The sequence below is a fragment of the Colossoma macropomum genome, unplaced genomic scaffold, assembly GCF_904425465.1.
Source record: "Colossoma macropomum unplaced genomic scaffold, Colossoma_macropomum, whole genome shotgun sequence".
Classification (NCBI taxonomy): Eukaryota; Metazoa; Chordata; class Actinopteri; order Characiformes; family Serrasalmidae; genus Colossoma; species Colossoma macropomum.
The window spans coordinates 10,460,036-10,477,248 of NW_023494805.1; the positions used below are offsets into that span (position 1 = coordinate 10,460,036).

Here is a 17,213-nt window from a genome sequence, read left to right on the forward strand (position 1 = left end):
AACACTACTTTACAGTCTTTCGCATAGTTTGCGAAACACCCATGGTCAAATGACAGGGAACAAAGTTAAATATGACATTTTTTCTGTTGTTTTAGTATATGCTTTCCATTTATTTGTTTAGTTTAACATATTGGAAAAAAATCTAAAATATAAAATGTGCCATACATTTTTCACAGGTTTTATTTTTCCCACTGTGTTAATAAAAAGTAAATGTGTGTTAAAATGTGCAGAAATGTGTTCTCTGTAGAGGATGTGTAAACTTGTTTTCACTTAGAAAAGCAACAAAAAATACACGATCAGAGCAATACTTTGCATATGACTGTACAATTATCAACATTACGTACAGAAACTTGTGTAGATTCATTGGTCGTTTTGAATAGTAAATAAAATGGCTATATTTGTATTTGTCATGTACCCTGGTTCCTATCACCACCACTATAAAGAGTCAGTAAGTTAATCAACAATGATCCATTTTACATCAAACCATTCTGATTGACTTTTGTTTACATTTCAGCAAATTAATAATCTGGTAAAAGGGGGGAATCCCCCTTTAACTTCAAGTAACATCTTAACCAGATAACTTTCATATTAGTTTCATGGCAATTAGTGATTTATAATAAATACTGAATAGTAACCATTAAAACACTACTCAGAGTCTGAAGAGTCTGGAGAGTAACAGGGTCGACTACATCTCACTGTTGATTTAATGTGAAAGTACTGGGGTTATTTATAATGCTAACATGCTACCATGAGACCCATATGCAGCTGCACTATCCCAGGTAGGTGGCCTTTTCAGTCCCTTTGGCTGCTTCTGCATTCACCCATGTCAAACAGCGCTACTCTGACCAAACAGTCCATAGAGGTGGATCTGTCTCTCTCTCTTTTTTGCTTGCAATGACACAAAAATGAGGATGATTCATGAGCATTCATGCAAGGAGAAATGCAGTTGTGTAATGTGATTGAAGCAATGTCTCTTGTGTCACTGAATGACTCCCATTCTTTTATAAGGTAACTCTAATTCATTCAAATTTGCGTTGTACTTCATTACCAAAACCACTCAATCACTCTAAGGGCTGAGAAACGCCAGCTCAGATTCAGTCCAGTCAGTGGACAGTATTTGGAATGCGTGCCCACTGAGCCAGAGGACAATAACAGCAATGCGTGCCCTCAAGGCCTCAAGACTTCTGTCTGCTTAGTCATGTTCCATTCACTTTGCCGCAATGTGGGAAGTGCCATATAAAATGCTGGTGACTAAGCAGAGAGGGGTTCAGTGAAGTTTAACCCTTAAACTAAAAGTAAGTAAGTTGGTCCTTACTTACTAACTAATCTACATAACTTACATATTAGCTTCAGACTTGTTTCTGAGTAATAAGTCTTAGGACTAATATAGAATTAGTAAGTCTTGTTTTCAAGAGGTAGACCTTAAAATGCATACCTTTTTCCTTTCTGTACTTTGTAAATTATTTTCAGCTAAGAAACAAAGTAAATATCAAAATATAACAACAAACCACTGTGCTTTAAATCAGCCTGTTAATGTCAATATCTGATTTCTTTTGGTCTATATGTTTTCTGAGCTTTCCTCAGGACAAATCAGAGCACAAATTGATCAAACTATATGGCTTATATGATAATCAGTCTTTTGTTTGTATGGGACTGCTGATTTTTAACAAAGCAATAGAACATTTAATTGTTAATAAAAGTATGAAAGTGTATGAAATCAGAAAATCTAATACTGTAGATGCTCATACAAGGTATACCTATACAAAATTTCATTACTTTATACCAATTGGAATAAGTTGTCCTTACCTAAATTTAGTTGGTGGATATTTTATTTACAGTACTGTACAAAAGTCAGAGACCATTCTTCATTGTTTTATTTGCCAGTCAAAACGGCCATAAAATACAAGTTACTCATTTCTCAGGTGATATTTCTGAGGAGATTAGATACAAGATATTCCACCTGCATAAAGAAAAGAAAAGTTGAAGGAAAATAAGCAACTTTCCAATAAAAAAAAAATTAACTGGAGTTGAAAAAAACATTAAAAGATAAAAAAAGAGACTTCTAACAACTGATCAAGACCTGGTAGACCACCAACACTGCCCCTCTTAGATAAACAGCCTATGAAGCTTTCATGTTTGAGAGAGAGAAGAAAATCAAGCTCCAGTCTTGCTTCAAAAATCCACAGGTGTTTCTATCCATCCTTCCACTTTGAGAAAACAACTCAGCACTATGAGTCTGAAAGGATGTGTAGCTGTTTCAAGAAGCCTCACTGAGAAAAGGAGAAGCTGCTGGTGTTTTCAGAACAATTTACTGTAAGTAAGTAAGTATTTCTTTATAAAGCACATTTTAACCCAAAGTGCTGTACAAGGAGAACATATTTAAAAGGACAATATAGGATCTAATAACAAAACAAAAATTCAGCAACGATCAGTTTACAGAGACAAAAGCTGATCGATAAAAATAAGTTTTTAAACTAGACTTAAAAGCATCCATAGAGGGTGCAGACCTAATGTCCAGGGGTAGACTGTTCCACAGTCTCAGCGCAGCAACAGCAAAGGCCTGGTCACCCTTGAGTTTCAGCTGAGACTGTAGCACAGTCAGCAGCAGCTGATTTGATAACCTCAAGGATCTTGAGGCAGGATAGAGTTGAAGCACATCTCCTATATAGAACGGCGCCACTCCAGTTAATGACTTAAAAGCAAATAGAAGAATTTTAAATTGGATTCTATAGTATATAGGAAGCCAGTGTAAGGATGCCAAAATGGGAGCAGTGCGGTCCCTACTGGCCACCCCAGAGTCCAGACCTCAACATCACTGAATGTGTTTGGGATTATTTGGATCGTGAGATGTAGAAAATGTAACCAGCTTCTAAGACTGAACTTTTGGAGGTGTGAAAAACAAGTATCTTGAAAAGTATGGAAGCTAGAGGTAGAGAGTGAACACACTGAATACAGTTAGTTATATATTCAGTTGTTGGGGTTTCTGTGTTTTTATCCTGATGCTGAAAAAATTCATATCTTGTATTTAATGGCCATTTTGACTGGAAATTAAATAAATAAAGGGTGGTCTCTGACTTTTGCACAGTACTGTATATTGGTGCAGTAAATAATGTTAATTAAGGACACTTAATGTAATGGGCCACTTTTTTGTTATTATCAGTGAAATATTTTGTGGATCAATTTGTGTTGGATAGATGGAGCAGTTGCTACCAAACCAAAGTCAGTATGAATCTGTGTATATAAGGATTAAATGTGTAGGGAATCAGAAGGCCTTGCAGTCCAGTGCTGTGGGCAGTCACTACTGTAGTGTTCTTTATTCATTCTTCTAATTTCAACAATTTTAGCACCTTAGAAAGAAGATAAAAGTGTGATTAATGGTGACAAATATGAGTCAGTGACTCAGGTCTGTTTTAAAGTGATGGTTCAACCAAAAAATCTAATTTACTTAATTTTTCTCTAAGACATGCAAAGACATGTTGAGGTTTGCTCCCTTGGTTTTGCACTGGGGCGACAAGGCTAACGTAGCTTACAAGTGATAGAAACTTACAGCCATTAATTAGCACTATGGAAACTGCATGCCTAATCATGACACACTTGCCTTAAACTGCGTCAAGTATTTAAGAAATCTCAAACAGACTCACTTATATGGTTTTAGACACTGTATGACACACTGTAATCTATAAACATGGAGAAAAGAATGTCACATAGCTAAAAACAGAGGAGAAGCCATCTTAACACCTGAATTTTGTCCATTGAATGTCATATAGTGTCAGAAACAACTCTATTTGAGATTATTTAAAGGAGAATTCAGTCATTAAGATGTAAACAGAGTCATTTAAAGTGGTATGATGTGAAAGAGAAACTTACCAATTCAGATTTCTTTACAGTGGTGATGATAGGAACCAGGGGTCACAGTGTTTACAGGTATCACAAATAGCACAAATATAGCAATTTTTTTTACTATCCAAAACAACCAGTGAACACACATGTCGTCTGAGTTTTTATATATAATGTTGATAAAAACTTTTCTTTGAGGACTATTTTGACTTAAGTGACCCTTATTAGTCCCACAACTGGAAAATTTCACCTCCGCATTCTAACCCATCAATGCAGTGAAACACCACATACACACTAGTGAACACACACACTAGGGGGCAGTGAGCACACTTGCCCAGAGCGGTGGGCAGCCCTATCTTCAGGGCACTTCAGTGCTCAGGGGATCAAACTGATGATCTTCCGGTCACAAGGCTGGTTCCCTAACCTCCAGCCCTACAAAAAAGTTGCAAATACTTATGACGTATCTCTCCACCATGAATATATTTTATATCTCATCTCCAAAGTAGTGTAAAACAGCGTCTCAGACATTAAGCAGCGTATTTGCAACTATTTTGTTGTCAACTTTCTGTGAGGGAGCTTTTAAATGCTTCAGACGTCTGGTTCCTATCACAACCACTGTGAAGAATTCTGACTCGGCAAGTTTCTCTAGAATGGAGCATTTCTCTTCAGCACATTTTAAATGACTTTGTTTACATAAAGTAGGATCGGCAGAAGAAGAAACACAGGGGTAGCAATGATTTTTTGCAAGAAGTGCTCTTTATTGAGCACACTGGCAGAAAGGAGTTCATACAGGACACTGAAACCATGGAGAGGTCACAAATAGCCATACTCTTCACCCTGACGGTGACCCACCTCACACACAAAACCCACAGTCCCAACACCAGATAAAACAAATAAAGATGTACACACAACTTAAACTGACCAACATCAACATAAACAACAAAATCAGTCCCTTTGTCAGAGGGCGCCATGAGCCTTTGTGTGTGGTCATCCACTGTGGCCGCACTTAAAAAAGATGGTTATTCATGGGTTCTTTAGTAAGGGCAATGGTTCTATATAGAACCATGAGATCTGTATAGAACCAGTTCATGCTTATTTGCTTCTTGGTAGGATGAAATTGTTATTCAGATTAATGGAGAATGAGTTGTATGTGTTGTATATTGGTTCTATATAGCACCAAAAAGGGTTTTTCTATTATTAACTATATCAAGCTTGTATACAATAGCAGAACCCTTTTTGGTGCTATATGGAACAATTTTCAAAAAGACTTTATATAGAATGACATGCAACACATTCACCATTAGCCTGATAAACCATTCCACCATGTAAAGAAACCTTTAAGTTCTTTGAGTGTCCATGGTTCTACACAGTACACTTTTAAGAAAAGATGGTGCAGCAAGGGCTCTTTAGTAAAGATTCTACAGAGAACCATGAACACTCAAAGAACTCTTTGCATAATTAAAGGGTTCTTTGCATAATTAAAGTGTTCTTCAGATTGATGGAAAATGTGCATAAATGTGCTATAGATTGTTCTATATAGAACCTATTTGAAAATGGTTCTCCATAGCACCCAAAAGCGTTCTTCTATTTTTAGGAGCTTGATATTGTAGCAATACAAGAACCATTTTAGGTGCTATATAGAACCATCTACAGCACATTCTCCATTAGTCTGAAGAACACTTTCATGATGCAAAGAACCCTTTAACCATACAAAGGGTTTTTGAGTGTTCATGGTTTTATATAGAACTATTTTCATTACTAAAGGACCCTTAAGGCACCATCTTTTTACCATTGCATTTACTAAAGAACCACTGGAGAACCATCCTGATATACATTCTTGGCAAAGAAGTGTTCTATATAGTACAACAAAAGGGTTCTTTGGCTGGTAAAAAGAGTTGGAACCCTTTTTGGTACAATATAAAACCTAGGGAACCATCTGCAACACATTCTCTATCAATCTGAAGAATCATTTCATGATGCGAAGAACCCTTTAATCTTGCAAATGGTTCTTTGTGTGTTCATGGTTCTATATAGTACCACAGGTTTTACTAAAGAACCCTTGAAGAACCAATATTTTTAAGACTGTACCATTCCTTTTACTGAAGAACCCTTGACAAACCATCCTTTTAAAGTGTGATATACACTCTTAGCAAAAGGGCTCTATATAGTACCTAAAAAAAGGGTTCTTTGGCTTGTAACAATAGTGGAACCCTTTTATATAGAACCCTTTGCAAAAAGGTGTTCATGGTTCTATATAGTACCATTGTCTTTTCTAAAGAACCCTTGAAGAACCATCCTTTTAAAGTGTAATGTGGGGTAAGGAGGGGGGAAATGGTGTAAATGCAGATCTGAACTATCACTCTAACAGAAGAAGTCCTGATCTGCGCTGATGAGCTCAGGAAGACACAGACCTTTCAATGTAAAAGGACATCTTGTGTTCAGCAGACCAGCATTAAGATACAAGACACGGTACTGATGCATCTTGTTATTTGACTCCACTGTACACGCAGGGGTTTCACTTAATAGGTTATGTTTAAATAGGTTATATTCCCAACTGGGAACAAAGGAGATATTATTAATGAACTGGAGCTACACAAAGACACAAAAACCCTCCATCCTTTGATGATCTGATCCGTTAACATCTTCCGATCAAAGGCTGATTTGCTCGCATTTGCCTTTGGATAGAGGCATAAGAAAGCAGATAGGAACACGGCCAACAGGTTGCACCCACAGAGATGATATAACAACAAGCAGGCTGGATCACGCCTGCATCTGCCTGCATAATGTTCTTTCTAATTAGAGACAGAAAGAACCCGGAATAGGTTTAAAGGTTCTGCGTCCTACAGATGCAAGCTAGGAAACTTAACCTCTTACAAAAAAGAAAAAGAGAAAAAAAGAACCTTCATCAGCTTCTGTAGAAACATCTCACTTTGTTCCCACCCTAATTCATACATGTACAAGAGCTGTTTACTCCCATTGCGTGCACTCAATACAGTATTGAGACTGAAGCTGAGAGTACACAGATTGCCATGGTAACTGATTTTCCTATGTCCCAATGTGCCTGGGGGAAATAAATGAATTGCTGCGCTCAAATCCGTGGGAGAAGGTAGTGGATGGATGGTGGTGGTGGGGGGTGGTGGTGGTGGTGGTGTTGGTGGTGCTGAGGGGGGGAGGTGGAGTGTTGAAGGATTTCTGAGCTGCTGATGATCGCGCCCACAAAGTGAGAGCTAACCGAGCGCACAGGATTTCTCCTGCGCTGCCTTTGTGCGCCTGGCCGGCGACCCCTTGCTTGTCCTGCGTGCTGTGGAGGGCAGCAAGGACAGATAACGACGACCAAGAAATTGGGAAGAAGAGCCAGAAGAAGCAGGTTCGAGATGAGCCGCGTTTGCTGAAAACCCAGTCCTGCTCAGGACGTCGCGACAGAAAGTTCTCATTTCTCCAGTCCAGGTGGAGGGTCCAGTTGGAGATGCACGTGCCACGTCGACCTTGTTTCCTGCGCTGCTTCTTGGAGATCCCACGTCAACATCAACGCGGTCAACTTTCCTAAAAAACAAAGCAAAAAGAAGGGAAGAAAGAAAAGTGAATGGAATGTAAGCAGCTGGACTGCAAGAGCATCGTCTGTCCAGCGTAGCGGACATTGGTATGGAGTGAAGGTGGGACGTTTTGCGTTCGTTTCTGCACCCGCGTCGTCCACGTCCGCAGCATGGGCCAGCCTGAAGGCGAAGCGCCTCGAGACATGGGCGCGGAGCGCGAGGGGAACGGCGCCGAGGCGAGCGCTGGAGAGGCGAAGCAAGCCAAGGCTCAGCGCGCGCGCACCATGGCCCTTTACAACCCCACCCCGGCCAGACACAACTGCCTCACCGTCAACAGGTCCCTGTTCATCTTCGCCGAGAACAACATCATCAGAAAGTACGCGAGGAGGATCATAGAGTGGCCATATCCTTTGGTTACGCACTGCGTTGCGTGTTTATGCTCTGCACAATGTAGGAGACTAAAACACGGCTGGCTGAGGCTGATAGGTTTGCAGGTTAGAGGCTGTTAAGCTTGATTTGCTGTGTGTGGCCTTGGTGTGGTGAGCATCAGTACCATGGACAGCGCGTTAGCATTTCTAAGTGTGTCTAGAACAATGGCGTTTTCAGCTCTAGCTCTTGAGAACCCACTACCCTGCACAGTTGTAAGTGTTCTTAGCTTACCTGATCCAACTCAATAGCCAACTCTCAAGCTGTTCATAACTTGGATCAGGGGGTGTTGTGGGTGGGATCGCTTGAAACTGTGCAAGAACACTGGAGCTTTAAGACTGGAGCTGGACTTTGTAGCCGGAATTGTCCGTTTGATCACAAACAAGCTCCGAATTGTCCATGTGGTCTCAAACCAGGCACGTGTGCTCAAAGTCAATGGGCCTCGTTCACCAACTTATGCAGTTTTTACGATTATTCTGACACCAATGTAGTGTTAGTTGAGATTAGGTTAGAACAGAATCTACGCACACTTAAGAACAATTCTGCGCTTAATGAACGTCATGAATCTGACTTTCTCTTCAGACCTCAAAGACCAATTTAAGAAAAAAAACTTAGGAAGATATTGGTGAATGAGGCCCAATGTTTGTTTTGTTATGAGGAGAAGGAAAGTAGGCCATAGTAGTCGTGAATAGGGAAAATGCTGTCATTTACTTTGGGTTCTGTTCTACTGGTTATGCCCATTGGATACACTGGAGCTTCAGTTGTTTGCGATTGTGGAAAGTTGCCATGTTTTGTTGGATTAAAAGCCGCACTGCACCACTGGTAAACACTTTTTGTTTATGGTAGCCTGTGAAACGCCCACTGACTCACTGAAGACAATACTTTGCTTATGAGCTTGGGAAAACTGATAGGCACGCCATGCATAACTTCACTTACAGGCAGCAAAAATGTAAAAAAAAGGCAGCTTTTACAAGATTTACAACAGCAAAGAGGTAACCCTGACACTGACAGAGCTTTGGATGTTGTGTCCATAGTTAGGGGTTATGTTGGGGTCATCTTAGCTGCTTTCTTTGAAATGTGGATTCAGAACATCACATATTAGCTTATTACTGAGTAAAAGATCAGCTCTGAACTCTCAAGTTGAAAAAGTATACAAGTTTATGTAAACTGAACCTGATCTGAAATACAAGTGTAGCTTGAGGAAAAGACATGCTTCACATCTGCAGCCTTTCATTCCTGTATGCAGAGCTCTGTGTGCATTTTGTTGACTTAAGACATCAGTTTTAGTTGTTGGAGCAAATTTCTAAGCTGGAGGCATACAGGTGATTGTCCCTTTCTGCTGAAACTGATAGTTAGACTAAACTTAAATCCCCAGTCAGGCCCGTTTTCAGTACTACAGCAGAGCTAAACCACTAAAACATATAGCAGATATGCTTATTACAGATACCCTGTTGACTATTATTAAGCTAAGAGCAGGTTGTGGGGTGACTTTGGCTCTGTTTTGGTGCTTCCAGTATCTATTTGCGGCAACTATATGTGGTAGCAAATAGAAGCTGGGCTGCTGACCCAGAATACGTTTTTGTAGCTAAACTCAATATGGAGTAAAAAGGAACATAAGCCTACATCAGCACTTCTGCTTGCAGATGTTGTATAAATACTGGCCAAATGTTTCATTTACAGCCTATCATAGGATGCAAGACAACCAGATTTATTTACAGGATAATAAAGGTTCTCAAATGGTTCTTGGCTTTGATCTACAGTTTGCATTGAGCTGTGGAAGTTCTTAAAACTGTAAAATGGTTTTTCATACATGTCTCATTTAGGATGGTTCCATCCACTGAAGGGCTCTTTAGGGAGCCCAAAGTAGCATCACTCCAATGAACCATTTCTTTTCAAAATCTCTGCATAATTAGATGGTTAAGATGTAAACAAAGTCCTTTGTGGTTTGGTGTGAAATGCTCCGTTCTAGGGAAACTTGTTCACAGTGGTGGTGATAGGAACCAGACATTTGAAGAGTTTTACACCTATAAAAGCTACATTATAGTTATTACATGAAAAGGTCATGAATACACTGCCTGATGCCGAGACATTGTTTTACGATAGTTTTGACCTAAGATTCTGACCTGAAATGTATTTTTTTGAAATTGGTTCATGGTGGAAGGTTATATGCAAGGTGCTGAGGCCAAGTAGTCCCAAAAGAGAGCTTATTTTTTCAGATTCACCATTATTTACCATTATTTTGCCATTATCAACATTACATATAAAACCAGGCAGGTTCACTGGTCATTTTTGATGCTGAATAAAATGAGTACATTTGTATTTGTAGACTTTGTGAGTCCTGGTTCACTTACATTGTAAAGAAATTCTCTGCAGTGAAACATTTCACATCAAACCATTCTGAATAACATTGATTGCATCCCAACAATGTGGAAAAAGTGGTGGAATTTTCTCTTTAAGGGCATCCAGTTCATTTCCAGACGATTATTCAGGATTAGGATGTAGGATTACTCAGTGGAGAACAACCATTATCAGAGTAATTCAGTCCAGAACTAGGCTTAATGTTTTTTCCAGGAAACTAGCTGGCGTGTATAATTAGATAGATTGTTCCAGATAATCATTTTCACTCATTAGTTAGTGATCAAATCTAATTCTAATGAGATATGCACAGTATAACTGAAAAGCCTAGAGTTCCAATGCCATGTCTTTGGGCTGGCTGTGTGTTACTGCTTTCAGTGACAGTATCTCACAGTGATGTTTTTCTGTACTGCTGACAGTGTGACAGCGCTCTTTCACATCTGATATATATGTCATTCCCTTTTGTTTGATCTCTCTGACACCTCTAACCTTCATGTGTTTGATCATTTTTGCCACAAATGATGAAAAATGAAAAGCCACAGCGAGCGATGCTGACCATGGTCTCCTCCGATGCTTAATGAGATGTTTGTTTTTGGCCTTTATGAAGCCCTTTTACATAAAGCTGATTGAAGATGGAGTAAAGAATGAACTGCATGTGGGAAGTTCTCTTCTACCAGGGCTATTTATAGCAGCTCGTTGTTGTGTGGACGCCGTCCTCTCAGTGTGAATCACTCAAAATCCCACAGCCTCATCATGGCGTCCGTTGTGGGTTCATGACACCATTTATGGTGGTGGCAAGAAATTAATAATGGAGGGGAAAATTACTCAGTCTCCGAAGACACTCCACACTCGAGTAATCATGTTCCATCCAAAGGATTTCAGCATTGCGAAAATCTCATTAGGGATTCATAATAGGATGAATTGTATAATATATGCTGGACTTCTAGTTCTATCCTGCTGTAGGTCTATGGCCTTTTATCGAGCACTCTTAAAAATAGAGAGTTCTTTGGAGTGAAGCCATAAAAGGACCACTTTTGGTTCCCTGAAGATCCTTTCAAAGGATATTTCTTTAAAGAACCCTTTTTGTAAATGAGACATGCAAGAGCAAAGAAACTTTTTTGAAGTTTAAAGAACCTAAAGGTTTTGTACCAATCAAAATGTTCTCCTAGAACAATACCTCCAAGCCAAAAAACATTTAAGAACCTTTATTTTTAAGAGTAGAGTCATAGAGAAGCTTTTGACTGCAGCATAAGGCCTGGAAGCTGTATTAGGTTTTTGCAGTACTGCTGCCTACGCACAAAGGCCACTGCGCAAATGGTTTATGGAGATCCATCATAAATCATTAGTGCAGATTGCGATGTGACACTGCGATTTCAACCACTGACCATTTGGCTAAGCAATACCAATGTTACTGGTGGTTCTAGTTCTAGTTCATTTTCCCCCAGTTTGAGACACAACTTAAGCAGTCATATAACCATGAACTATTTTTGTTATTTTATGCCTCTCTAAAGAATCTAATATTGCTAATCAAGCTACTTTGCTTGTTAGGGAGCTTTACTTGGCTGACATGAAACAATAAACAACAAATTTGTTAGTTTCAGCTCCTGTTAGTATTAATTCTGAGTAGGTACCCAAACTATAACACTGGAACCTTCAGTAATGCATCAATGGCCAATAGACAAAGCACAGTTCCAGTTCCTGTTATCAAACGTTCTGGTTCTTTGTGCAAAAACACCTTTAGACTAGCCAGAGCTCAAAAAACATAAAGGTTCCAAAATGGTATCTGGCTTGGATGTACAGTTGTTGGGAAAACAAGAAGCTTTTCATTATATGGAGGTTTTTTACACTTATATATCCCATTTACCAAAAAGTGTTCTCTGAAGAAACGGTCAAGGTTCATTAAGGAAGCAACAGTGGTTCCCTAAAGAACTCTTTTTGGCACTTTTGTTTTTAAGAGTGAAGCAAAATCACTGCAGAGCTTGAGATTGTTTGTTTGTTGGTAAATCATATGTGAAAGTATGCATGCTGTCCATTCTCAATGTCTACATCTTGGCCCTCATCTTAAGTAAGCAGATTTTTGTTGACCTTAACTTTACCTTACTCCATTTGAATACATGATCTTGGCTACCATTATCGCCAACTGCATCGTGCTGGCTCTGGAACAGCATCTGCCTGGAGAGGACAAGACACCCATGTCCAAAAGACTGGTGAGGCTTTTACTTATCAGATCCAGGACCATTTCTAGGGGCCCTAGGAGACTCTCAACAACCCCAGTGATAGTATTTTGGATGTTAGGATAAAAATGGATTCAATGTTTTATCAAGTTTAATAAATGATAAGGTAAACACAGTATAACAGTAACAACTGAGAAACATAATATTAAAAAAATTACATTTCTTATATAAATGAAAAAAATATGTTAAATAAACAAGCTGTTGTAAACATTCCTACTCATGTCCGGCAGCAGTGCCACAGTAGTCTCTAGAGGGAGATTTTTGATTGAACGATTTGGAAAACCCCATTTTGATGGTGTATCTTGAAGTTGGGAGGAACTTCTGAAAAACTTACAGCTGTTTTATGGTGGTTTTCTTGGTGAATGCAGAGGAAAGGCAGCTAGCTTATGTTACTTCTAGGAGGCTGAATAACTTCTTGCAACTGTAGAAGTGTATTAACTGTCTTCAAATCATCAGTAGAGAGAATGGATTATTACAACAACAGAAATTACTTGTCAGATGATTACAACAAGCTAAAAGATAAAAGTAGCAAGGCAGCCAGTTTGTTATCTAGATATTTTACCTCAGTTCAGCATTTTTCTCTCTCTGAAAGGGTAAAAACTTGTCTTTGGTGTCATTTTATACTTAATAAAGATAGCTGTTTTCTTCATAATTTTGTTGAATGACTGTGCCAAGAGTTATACTAATGCTAGTCAGGATTGGTTGACACCACAGGGATTCCCAATGATTTTTTTTTTTATGATTTATTTGGATGTAGAGAACATTGATAAAACATGAAAACAACATAACATTGTGAATTCTGTCTAACAGATGAGGGTGAATGATGCACCACAGGATAATGACAAACAACATACTTAAATCTAGCTTTAGGTTGCAAAGCCCCTTTCTGACACTCATTTCTGCTTTCTTAATTTGTTTTGGAAGCAAACTTATCAGTGATGTGTTTCTGAGACATTTTCCTGTCAATATCAAGATAGTTTTGTAGTAGTTACTGAGTATTTTATTGTAGCTACTGGACAAAGAGGCATAAGACTACTAACTCAATAGAGTTTAAGGGGTTTTAATAAAGGTAAATTGTCTTGGGCCTCAGCCCTCTGCAGCTCCTGTTTAATAGATAAGAATGCTAATTTGAGAGCACTAATAAATACTTTATCTCCTACCCCCTTTTAAAAGGGCTAGTAATTCTGTAACGATCATCTATTTCCAAAGATACAAGTGCTCAAACGTGCAACACCAGTAACAATGGTAAATCAGTCACACTGCTTATCAATCCGATTGTTTCATGATATTTGGTTATAAACTCACTCTGGTACAATGTTTAATGGGTTGTAATCTCTGCAGTGCTGTGTGGACGTATAGATGTTTATGTGGACGTTCACTGGGCTTCGCTCTGTGTGGTATTAATATCAACAGACTGTATGGTGCATCAGTATTAGTCATTGGTGGAGTGTCATAGGGTCAGTTCTTCTAGAACAGCTTATGGTCTAAATGCCCAGGTGGGACAAGTGTGAACTCTTCAGTCATGACTACCTCCCCATCAACAAAAGCAGAGATGCATTTGCTTAATATACAATCACACGTCATATCTGTGAAGCCCACACTTCTTGGTCTCAGATGATTCATGGGCGGCAACTGCAAATATATGCATGTACTCTACGTCACGTAATGAGAAATCCTGGTATCATATCTTCATGCTGGGTTTTACACTTAGCAGTGCTGTGAAGCAACTGTGGAAATGATTAAAAAATGTAAAGAATTGGTCTTTACAGGCTTTTTGTCCTACATTTTTATTGCGTTTTATTTTGTCCCATTAAGTCCATGTATGACATTTGTGTCATAATCCATTTTTACACATGGCCTTTGTCTAACTTCTTCTTATCCCTTAAAATTAAACAGGCTGTTTTTGATACTGTGCCGTTCAGACTGATATATGTAAACGAGCCATGGATTGTGCATCATAAAAAAAAATGAATAATAACATAAATGCATTGATTTTAGCGACATCACAGAAACGGTCTAACTTTAATAGTGTTGTACTATTAAAGTTACTATAGGTAAAGGTACGATATATATATATATAAAAATAAATGACCCAAAATGACTTGGAAAGAAGTGTATATATATATATATATATATATATACACAGAGACGATAGCTCATCTGCTGCTGCACAGTTTGTGTTGGTCATCCTCTAGTCCTTCATCAGTGGTCACAGGACGCTGCCCACAGGACACTGTTGGCTGGATATTTTTGGTTGGTGGACTATTCTCAGTCCAGCAGTGACACTGAGGTGTTTAAAAACTCCAGCAGCACTGCTGTGTGTGATACAACCGTACCAGCACAACACACTCTAACACACCACCACCACATCAGTGTTACTGCAGTGCTGAGAATGATCCACCACCCAAATAGTACCTGCTCTGTGAGGGTCCATGGGGATCCTGACCACTGAAGAACAGGGTAAAAGGGGGCTAACAAAGTATGCAGAGAAACAGATGGACTCCACTCTGTAACTGTAGAACTACAAAGTGCTCCTATATAGTAAGTGGAGCTGATAAAATGGACAATGAGTGTAGAAACAAGGAGGTGGTCATAATGTTGTGCCTGATCAGTGTGTATATATTTATAAACTATATTATTTTATCAGTAGCAAAGAAAATTAGGATTTCTGGGATATGGATACTTTTGAGCTGCTAGTGAGCAAAGAGGTATGGAAGAGGAGGGGTGAGAACCCCCTGCTGTCAAAACAATTTACACCTTTCCAGAAAGACTGGCAAAGCTAGAGGAAAAATAATAGTATACTGACCTCAAGGTATCCATCCTAAAAAACACCTGTAGTCTTTCAAACTTTACCTCCACCTTTACGATACATCATCAGAAGGGGGTTTACTTAGTCTCTAAACCAGAAATCTTGCTTTAGAGACCACTGCAACACCACTGTAAGAGGCAATTAAGCATGTTTACAGGAGATATGGTGATGGTTAAGTTCTTAATTTAGGCTGGAGAGCCCCTTTAAAAATGAAGTGCTTATGTCCTCTCCTCTGTGAGCTAAAATAATAGCTTGACCAAACATGCTAATGTAGCTAATGCATTTGCATGTTTGGTCAAGATATTCAAGCAAGGTCAATCAAGTGAATGGAAACTAGCCACCAATTAGCATGATGTCATTTGCATAATTCTAATTGGTGGTTGTTTGTTCGCTCCTATTTGTCATCAACATTAGCTTCTAACAGAGCTATTGCTTTAATAAAGGCATATAAATGTATCATGAACGCAAAAACAAATGCTCAACGGCACCTAGCTGTGCTAGATATCATATGCTAGATGAAACTTCATTCCACTCTTGTTTGTTTATTTATATTTGTTTGTCTACGCCCCAATAGGAGAAGACAGAGCCCTACTTTATTGGAATCTTCTGTTTTGAAGCTGGCATCAAGCTGGTGGCCCTGGGGTTTGTTTTCCATAAGGGCTCCTACCTGAGGAACGGCTGGAATGTCATGGATTTTATCGTAGTGCTGAGTGGGTAAGTCATATTTGGCTCATGTTTTAGTGGATTCCATTCATGCATTTCCAGCTCTTATCAAATGAAGCTTTTTTTTACCTCAGGCAAAAGTTTAGAACTCTTAAAAACAACAATGCATAGAATTTATGTGATTCAAATGTTTACATCATTTCCACATGAATAATCAGAGTACATAAAGACAATTTTGTCAGTTTACTTTTGGGAATAACTGACCCTTGGCGAAATTCTGACCCGCCTCACTGAGTTACTCTTGCAATGTTTGTCAAACTTTTATCTCAGGCCACCTGGTAGCCTTCGTAGCACGCAAACAGACTAAAAAGTTCAGTAGCACAAAAGAAAATCTAGAAGGACACATTTCAAAATGTTTTGTTCTTCAAAAATGAACTGGCTGAGCTAGAGCTAGTGATATAGGTAAAGCTAAAGCTAGTGCTGGAGCTACTCTGTGATAGTGAAGAAGACTCATCGTCTCACACACACAAGGTTTTTTTTAGTGAAGTTTTATGAAACATTATAAACAGTGGCTCACGTATGAGTACATTAATATTTATCTTTACACAGAATGTTTTAATTGCTAAAACAAACACTGTGCAGTCATGTTTAATCTATTAAGCTGGCTGTCAACAGTTAAGAAAAGCTAACCTTCCTGATAGCAAGAGGATTGTAGTCCACGGTTGGCCCACTGATGGCAAAGCTGGTAGTCCGCTGGTGTTTTGCTCAGCGTTTTCCGGGACGGCCTACGAGTGTTTAAGCAGAGTGATAGACAAAATTCCTCATAGTCCAGTCCATAACACTCATAGTCCAGTTCGCTTTTTAAATTAGTTTAGTGAGTAATTTTAATCTTGCACAGTGTCAGCAACAACATTTTCTATAAAACCATTTTACATTAGACCTAGTCATATTTTTTTTTTCTCTCAGTTGTTTGTAATATTTGTCTAAGTTTATTTTCTGAAATAAAAGTCTCTGTGCATTTAAAATCTGTTTGGCAGGATTAAAAACTAGTTAGAGCTTGCATGCAGGACAGTAATCTGGGTGGTCCGAGGGTGGACCAGCAGTGGCAAACAGTTAGTGAGGTGTCGACCTTATCAAGCCAGTGGACCAATGTATGCTGACTATCTGGGTTAGCTACCTGATCTTAACATTACCTCAGATCAAACAGGTATAGTTCCTAACAGTTTGGTCTTCCAAAGAGTTTAGTCTAAAACTTTTCAGCTATAGGAATAAAATAAAAACAGCTCCAGCCTCCAGGTAAAAAGGTTATTGCATGCCTGAATTACATGTTCCTCAGAAATGTTCCTTTTAGTCTAA

At 38.9% G+C, this 17,213-nt stretch overlaps 1 protein-coding gene across 1 annotated transcript in view; it reads left to right on the top strand.

The window, feature by feature from the left end:
* Nucleotides 1-6,989: 6,989 nt before the first annotated feature.
* cacna1eb (calcium channel, voltage-dependent, R type, alpha 1E subunit b) overlaps nt 6,990-17,213 on the top strand; it is an 83,997-nt gene continuing 73,773 nt past the window's right edge. The window contains 3 exon segments of the mRNA XM_036596742.1: nt 6,990-7,773; nt 12,253-12,358; nt 15,769-15,908. Of these exon segments, the coding sequence (XP_036452635.1) occupies nt 7,541-7,773; nt 12,253-12,358; nt 15,769-15,908 (479 nt within the window). The 5' untranslated portion in view covers nt 6,990-7,540.